The sequence below is a fragment of the Hydractinia symbiolongicarpus genome, chromosome 12, assembly GCF_029227915.1.
Source record: "Hydractinia symbiolongicarpus strain clone_291-10 chromosome 12, HSymV2.1, whole genome shotgun sequence".
Classification (NCBI taxonomy): Eukaryota; Metazoa; Cnidaria; class Hydrozoa; order Anthoathecata; family Hydractiniidae; genus Hydractinia; species Hydractinia symbiolongicarpus.
Window position 1 is genome coordinate 15660422 of NC_079886.1, and position 8848 is coordinate 15669269.

The window sequence follows — 8848 nt, forward strand, 5'->3', positions numbered from 1 at the left end:
ACATGACGTATCTTACGCCATCACTGGATGGGTTCTGTAAGAAGGTAAAAATAGCAGATGACCGGTTGTTGATTTGTTTTGATATCGTTTGTAGCGGTGTTTCTCTTCAAATTTAGTTTTGATGTGGTTTAAAAACTTGTCTTGAAAAACGTCCAGATGAATTTGTTTGCCAAGACTCATCAACAAGAGCTACATCTTTTGTGCAATCTTACACGAGATTGCATGTTTTTTTACAAACGAGTACACTAAGCTTGTTTTTCTTTAGCAGATATTACTTTAAGAACTTTCACAAAAGTCTATTTGTCCAGTCTCTGTCCATTCTTCTAGTAATACATCTCGTCAAGTACATGCATCTTTCATAATATATCATGTATAATTACTTGATGAAACATATACCAGCTATTATTAGAAAAACAATTTTTATAAGCAAAATCCAATAACTAACGTGAGGGCGCCGTGAACAATATGCTGTGGCTTCACCGTATTGCCTTGTGGTATTTTTAACAGAAGTGTGGCAAAGTGGATAAACATACGATTGCATCAAATTAACAGGATGCAAAAGAAAGCGGTTGAAAAATCTCATGTAAGGAAGGAAGACATGTTTACTAAAGATATTAGTTGAAATCAAAGTTTATTTTTTGGAAAAAAGTCATTGTCCGTACAAGGATGTATTAGCCTAGCACGTCTCCTCACTAATTAAACTAGTGATCATTACAAATAAAATCCATGTTTTTTTATAAATTGAATATTACACAGACATAAATTAACAAATAAAATTGATAAATGAGTACGGTAGCTCAGTCAATAGTGCATTCAACTCATACCAAAGAGGTCGTGGGTTTGATTCACACGTAAGAATATTTTCTAGTTGGGCAGAAATTGCAAAGGTGTGATCTCAAATGGGAGCTTTTAACACTCCGAACCGCCTATGTGGTCCCTCTTGGAAACAATTGACAGGGCCTATCACTCGAAATTAATGACCCACATGGCAAAATGAAATATAAATCACTACATAAATCAACAGGCCAAAATATTTCAGTCATGGCCCAGATCAGCCAAAGCGATTCATCCCCTCCATTTTCGCAATAGGTCAAGTTGAAATAATTCCATAGCTGGCTGTGTGTACCTTAAGGGAATTAATTATGGCAAGAACTAATTTTCGTGAGAAACTTCAGGGGCGGATCCAGGATTTAGGGAGGATCATGATTATGATAATCATTACAATCATTATCATCAGCATCATCAACGATTCCTCGGTCCTTTTCGATACACATATTGAATCGGAAAGAAACCAGGATTGAAGTCTATGGCACTCCAAAATCACATTAATACAGTTATCCTAATATAACTTGTGCTTTCTTAAGATAACTTGTGCTTCCTTAAGATAACTTGTGCTTTCTTAAGATAACTTGTGCTTCCTTAAGATAACTTGTGCTTTCTTAAGATAACTTGTGCTTTCTTAAGATAACTTGTGCTTTCTTAAGATAACTTGTGCTTCCTTAAGATAACTTGTGCTTTCTTAAGATAACTTGTGCTTCCTTAAGATAACTTGTGCTTTCTTAAGATAACTTGTGCTTTCTTAAGATAACTTGTGCTTTCTTAAGATAACTCTATTAATGTGATTTTGGAATAGCTAAGGTGTTAATTATTAAGGTGAACGTTTCGTTTTAAATTTTGAAAAGGATTAGCTAACTATCTAGTGTCTAAGTACGTAGCTATCTGACAAGACTTTGTGGTCAGTATCAATCAGACAATTTTTGGTTAGAATAAATCTGACAAAGCTAAACAGTCAGAATCAATCCGCCAACCAGAATGTAACATTCACTATATACATCATGGACAACAAAAATGGAGAAGACTGGCTTACCTACGAACAGTTAGCTTTAGCTATATACGATACAAAAATAAACAGACAAAAAAAAACTTGTTAATACTTCAGAAAATACAGAAAGCGGGAAAAAGTAAGGAAATTTGATATACTCACTTTGCTCTATTCTGGTCCGGTAGAGGAAAGTCGGCTCAGCTAGCGTTTCGTGGCCACTTTGCCCAAGAAATAATCGATAAAGCTACAGTTGTGTATAGTGTCGAAAGCGTGCCCATGTATTAAACCGTGAAAGTTGTAAAGAAAAAAGATATGCCGACTATTTTAATCATATGAGAACTCTGGGCGCAGATGATAGAGTTGGTCTTGCTGCAAGAGTTGGCAATTGTTTATAGCCAAGTACCTGCATTTTGATACTCACAATTAACTTGAAATGCATGACTTAGTTTATGTCTGCCAGTTAAAAATACACTATAGAAACTTTCAGCAGTGCAGTTTTTCTACTTTTTTGGAGTTAGTTTACGTTAATTCTAAGCTTTTGATGAATGCTGGTCCTAGCCCGTTAATTGGCAGGGCAGCATGTTAAAAGATGGTCCACTGTGGGTTGGTGGGTGGGTTCAATCCTCGTCGAGTCATACCAGAGACTGCAAAGAGTGAATCAATTCTTCCTGCTTTAGCGTTCATCTTGAGAAGAATAGGATTGTTATTTAAAAGGATTGTTATTTAAGGTGATTGTCTAATTAAGCTTTAAATGCGCTAGAACCCCCTTTGCAGCACCCTCAGTGATAGCAGTAACTAAGCAGTAACTAAGCAGTAACTAAGTAGTAAGTAAGTAGCAGCAGTAAGTAAGTAGTAACTAAAAAGGCTATCCTGGGCAAAATAATAATAATAATAATAATAATAATAATAATAATAATAATAATAATAATAATAATAATAATAATAATAATAATAATAATCACCACCTTAGCAAGGTGCGCCGATGTCACTTTTTTTTAAAAAAAATTTTTACCGTGATGTCTAATACTTTTGGGATAGTCACCCTTAATTTGGCCGAAATATGCACAAGAGAAACTCAATGAGATATGGCTTTATAATCGATAAAAAGATAAAAAAAGTATCCAGAAGTTTATAGCCACAACAACTAATAAAAAAAAGAAACATAACCGTTACAGAGCCGACATCTATTTGATCATATGTTTTTGGTGACAAAAATCTTTAACGTTATGATGGACAACGAGATAACAGTAGGCTAAGAAAACTGGTAGGGCGTTTCCAAAACATTTTATTTTTCAAAAATTTTGTAGGTATGCGTTTCTTTCCCTTCACTTGAAGAGTCCTTTCCAAGTTAGCTGTCACACTAAAGTTTGGTATCAATAACTGTTTTGTACATTATAAACGCTTACACAAGAGATTGTAGGATTTGGAAACTGTCACCTTTGTTGCAATAATAAATATGATTTTCTACTGTTGTCACATTCGTTGATTTACATTACGCAGAGCTAAATATCCTTGCACGACATCAGGTGGAAGACGTTTGATTTGTTTGTACTCCTCCGCAGATGCATAATACAAACCAGTCTCAGGGTCTGTGTATTTAGCCTAGAAATAAAGATTAACTTTTAAATGTCAATAGATTCATACATAAATCGATATCTGTCATGGTTACATATAGGCGTAATAAGACAATGTTCTAAGACTTACAAACCTGACGTCAACGCATAATTACTTTGCATAATGTTTAACAGCAGTTCCTCCTACAAAGACGTGTACTTACGGTGGTCCACAAGGAAAAGACTGAAAAAAACCCAAAATATTTTCTCTTCTTTTAAACGCGGAAAATATAGAAGAATCCGATTTTGAGAGCAAAAGCCCATGTAGGATAGGTTCTCCTATTAGTTTCAAAATTATCAGGTCCTCAGACGCAGGTCCTTTCTAAGCATAGTATTTTTCATAAAATCAGTATTTTTGACGGATTATTAATATTTTAGCCTTTTATCGGGACAAGACGAATAGAAGCAGCAAAGTGAAAACTCGTACAGTGTTTTCTCCCATCCCTAAACCTGGGTTAACAGCAATCACAAACTGTCAAATTGTAAACAGTATTTATCAAACATATTTGTTGGAATTCAGAAAACCTCAGTTGAACCTACAACATTTTGAAGAACTGGAGTTTATTTGTTCAGAATTTTTTCCGCGATCTTTCTGTGAAATTTGTGACGCTTAATTCGAAAGTGCTCCAAGGGTTATATAGCATAATAGTAGGAAACGAATTTAACCTTCTTGACTTTATGACGAATGTACAATGCATTTAAAGGGACTGTTTTTTATGAAGCTGTGAACTCGGTAAGACGGGTTAAATTTTCTTAATGCGATCTCGTCCCTTTATCAAATTCTTAAACCAGTTCATATTATAAGTCATTTTAAACCCGCCGGACTTTACTCAGTAACTTAATTTAGCCAGAATTCGGATGGAACAGCCCTCGCCAAAATGAGTTTCTAGGTTCAACCTAAACTCTAAAAAAATAAAAAAAACTCAGAAAATTATGGCTGACTTATAAGAGTTCGTGAAACGCGAGCGAAATAATCTCTCATAAAAGGGTGCAAATTTTTATCAGAAATTTTTTATCACTTTTGTGACCAGGTAATTTTTCTACCTTATCGTAACTTTTCATCGTCTCGACAAGTTTTGTAACTTTTTGGCGACAGAAATTTTGTGTTAATATTTTGGGATACCGAGTTTGTTTTTTTTGTTCAGTGGAATTCTGTAGGTAAATTGAAAATATTCGTCAGAAAAAGAGGTATTAGCAGAAAGTTTGCATAGACTGTTTGAAGAAAAAAGTGACAAGATTTTTCATGTACACTGATAATCAAATTCAAGGATGTCTGATACATTGCCCAAACAAAAATATATTTGCGAAATAATGCTGTCATTAACCTCTCAACAGGAAAAGCAACAAAAGTCATCATTAAAATCTTACCAACTGTCCGGTTATGTCGGAATACTTTTTAGCAGGTTTTAGAGGGGGAGGAGAATCGATGCGAAGATCTAAAACGAAAATATGACATGGCTTACTACGTGTAGCTACATCATTGTGTAACGCTATCACGAAATTTATGAAGTTATGTCTGTATATAACTCGTATAAAGAGAAATTTCAAAATTAAAGAGCTAAAACATTTTTTCTTTTTTAAGATATCCGGAAATTTAATTCGCGGTTAAAGTAATTCAAAATTTTTGCAGACGAAGTAAAAAAAGTTCAAAAAAAAAAATCACCAGAAGGAAAGTAGAAAAATGTTATTTAGAAAGCGAATTTTATTTGATATCTTCCAATCATCGATGCTGCAGTGGGTTTTATTTCGTGGATGACTATCAAGCAAGTTATTGGAATGTATTTTGGGGTTTTTAATTAAAATGTTGGAAGTTGCAAATGTAATCTTCATAAAAATTCCCATCGTGTTGTTTATACAAGTAGAATTTGAAACTTTCAATTTTTTTAAGAACACTGTGTTTAAGAAACTTAATACTATACGCAGTTTTACCCAGAATTTCAAATACACCACAGCCAAGCCCTCCTTCTTATAAAAACACGAGTATGGAATAACCTAAAATACTATTTGGAGAGGAAATACGTACATGTTGGACCATCTGGTGAACTGTGTGTTTTCTCTGAAAGCGCGACCTGTCTCAAACCCTTCCAACTTTTCTTCTTTCCAGATCGGACATCACCGGAATGCTAAAATCAATTGATCAAGCAATCAATTTGTCTTAAGTCAAGCAAATTGGAACCAATTAAGTTAATATGTGGGCTGGATATCTATGTTTATAGTAAACTCGATCCTGAGTTAATTGCACGCCGTCGATCTTTCACTTTAATAAAGTTTTATGGCTGCTGAAAAAACTTATGGCTAGTAAAAATAAAGAATAGCCACATTTAAATATTGTAATATTTACACTGTAAAACATTTGACTCCATTCGTTGTCAACATTTCACCTATCAATCAGATTGGATCACTCAAAACAACCTGTTCTTATAACTATAAGGGTTTTCCTAACAAACTTTACAAAAGTTACAAACATTTTACAGTGTAAATGTAGCCATAATTTTTTCACTAGAAAAACATAGACCTTAAATAGTGTTTTTTATACAGGCAACAACTAGCCTAAATATTGGATTAACTCTCTTCTCATGAATTCAAGAGGAAGTAGCTTAGAATTTTTGTCATCGGCACGAAACACTTGAAAGACGAGGGATTAGAGGATTAGTTAAAAACAATATGTTATTTGTTTTCGTCCACTTATACCTTCTCTTTATATTGCAGTTAGCAATACCTTTTGATTATTATAATAAGTAAAAGAACTATATGTGGATGACAAGGTTTTATTTCGATTAAAGTTTGTTGATCGTATTTTTCATCTCAGAAAAGAAACGAGAAAACATGACAACAAAGGAGCGCAAACCAACACTAATTCAACGAGTAACTTGCAAACCTCAAAACCGAAAACAGAAGTTCGCGAGTATGGTCAGTTACTTGTGTTGGAGCATGTCGGCAAGACTGCTATCGTTCGCCAGTTCTGCATCAAGGGCTACACAGACGACTACGTACCTACCACAGACATATGCATGTTCAACATGTCCAGCATTTTTCAAACGGAATACGAGGAGAAAACATCCAAACGTAAACCTAGCAAAAAAAGTTTAGAAGGAAAACCCATGAGGAGTATCAGCAAAATGATTCGGATTGGCCAATCAGACGGAAATAATAACGACGTGTTTGACACAATAGCAGGCTTGAAATGCTTGAAGCTTCAACTTGTCGATACTCCAGCCAACATCACAACGAGCATGCCACTTCAATATCGTGCGATGGTATCGAGTGTTAACGGGTTCTTACTCGTTTGTACGCGAACGAAGAAAGAAAGCATAACATATGTAAAATATCAAATATTTCAATCTGATGGGTTAAAATCAGTCCTAGAAAAACATTTAGACGCGAACAACGCTTTCAAGATTACTTAAAGAGAACGATTTGAATTTTCTGTTTCCTTATTTTTTTTCGTATCATCTCGGACTGCACTTTTGTTTTTACTACATCCTGGTTAGAATAATATTTTAAAGGGAAAAATGATTTTTATACGCTAAAGAGGATAAAAGTTGGTTAATAAGCATGGAATGTTTTAAAAACTATTTTTACTTGTTAAGATATATAAAATTGATATATTTATAATCCAAAAACCTGTGACATAGTTGGCTCTTAAAAGATGCTGACATTATTTTTTTACCTGTAATTGATGATCATTAGTAACACTCAAATTTGGCTATGTCAAGATATCATTAGGAGTGAAGGTTTAACCTTAGATAAAACAAAATTTTGACCATGTTACTTTTGAAAATAGTATCTTGAACTTACTCTACTCGCACAAAATGTGCGCATGCGCTAAATAAACAGAAGCTGCCCGAATAAACCCTAAGAAATGAAAACGGAGCAAAAATCGTTACAAAAAGTCCACACTGCAAAAAAAATTTTTATTTCGTGTAAGGTATTTGAAATATGAATTGATGGTGTCCAAATCTTTAAAAAGATTCTTTAAAGGTTGGTTTCCATTAAAATCCGTAATTGTCGTGCAACATTTGTTGTGCAACTGTTGTAGGGATAAAAAAAATTTATCTCTACATCTTTGGCTGTGCAACGTCTCTTGTATCACTTTGTTGTATAACTTGTGTTTCTAATAAAATCGTAACAGTGACTGTTTATGTTAATGGGAACCGACCCTAAAGCTAAATATTTTTAGAACGAGAAGAGATTTTTAAAAAAAGACCTGATAAGCAACTTTTTAACATCTATAAGATATAAAAAATCATTTTTTGTGTTAGGGTCCCTTTGAAACGTCAAACTTTATTTCCAATTAGAATTACAAAAATGACTACCCATGTAAATAAGATGTATTTAATTTTTTTGTTAAAGTTTAGGGTAGCTAGTCGTTTTATACTCTTCGCTATCACGTCTACACATCTTTTAATAAACCACACAGGAAACCGAGGGATCCACGAAACAATTTTCTGAATGTTTTCTTAATCTTGACTTGTAAGGGCTTCTTTGAAGCGTGACAAAAAAGTAATTGCATATATATTCAATATGATAAATGATGTTTGATATTTCTCTCAAGACTTACCTCTTATCACAGAGGTTTATCTTTTATCTTCTATACCTCCGTGCTCTTAGGTATTCCATTTACTGTCGAGTAAAGACGCAAGAAAAGAGAAGAAAAGAGGAGAAAAAAGGAGGAAGGAAAACGGTAAATCGACATGGATAAGACATACCTGGAAATTTTGATTCTTGAATTGAAATTTAATGACGTTCGATGTTTTTATGTCACCTTCCCCTCCAGTCTAAACGAAGCATCGCATTTTAGTTTTACACGTAAAGAAAGAGACGGGTGGATAGATTGCATCGTGGTCTTTTTTTCACACCTTTTTTATTTTTAAAAAATAAATATAATATTAACTGTTTTGTGTATTTTCACCGAGAAATACTTGACAAATAATTGGGTTTCACGGTAGCTTATACTACAAGTTATGAGACATGGAAGAAAAGAAGGGGACAGAGGCAGAGGGGGGAAGAGGCAGAGGGGGAGAGAGGAAGAGGGAAAAGTATTTTGGTATAACTGACTAAACGAAACGGATGTTAAATATTGAACAAAAACCAATCTAAGAAGAAAATAACAGGACGAACGGACAGGTAGTTACTGTTTTTTAAAATTTCTATCAGCATTAAATAATTGCTCACCTTGAAAACTGAAGTAATTAAACACTGCCGTAAATAAATGAATAAACCAACAAACAAATAAGTAAAAGTAGAGTTTTGTAAACTTACCGATGCATCCTTTTTTTTAATTTTCGACAAACTTTCCTGCCTGCTCAACGAACTTCTTTTTGACATGTTTTCATTACAATGCAATCAGACATCTCTTCATCATTTTGTCTATATCATATTCAAATTTTTTAACTCATCTACTCACTACCAT

At 33.8% G+C, this 8848-nt stretch overlaps 1 protein-coding gene across 1 annotated transcript in view; it reads right to left on the reverse strand.

The window, feature by feature from the left end:
• Positions 1-614: 614 nt before the first annotated feature.
• LOC130622400 (INO80 complex subunit C-like) overlaps positions 615-8848 on the reverse strand; it is a 63455-nt gene continuing 55221 nt past the window's right edge. Inside the window, exons 2-6 of the mRNA XM_057437857.1 lie at positions 8698-8807; positions 8145-8213; positions 5459-5558; positions 4804-4871; positions 615-3424 (exon numbers count right to left, since the gene is read on the reverse strand). Of these exons, the coding sequence (XP_057293840.1) occupies positions 3296-3424; positions 4804-4871; positions 5459-5558; positions 8145-8213; positions 8698-8763 (432 nt within the window). The 5' untranslated portion in view covers positions 8764-8807 and the 3' untranslated portion in view covers positions 615-3295. The remainder of the gene's footprint in view (positions 3425-4803; positions 4872-5458; positions 5559-8144; positions 8214-8697; positions 8808-8848) is intronic.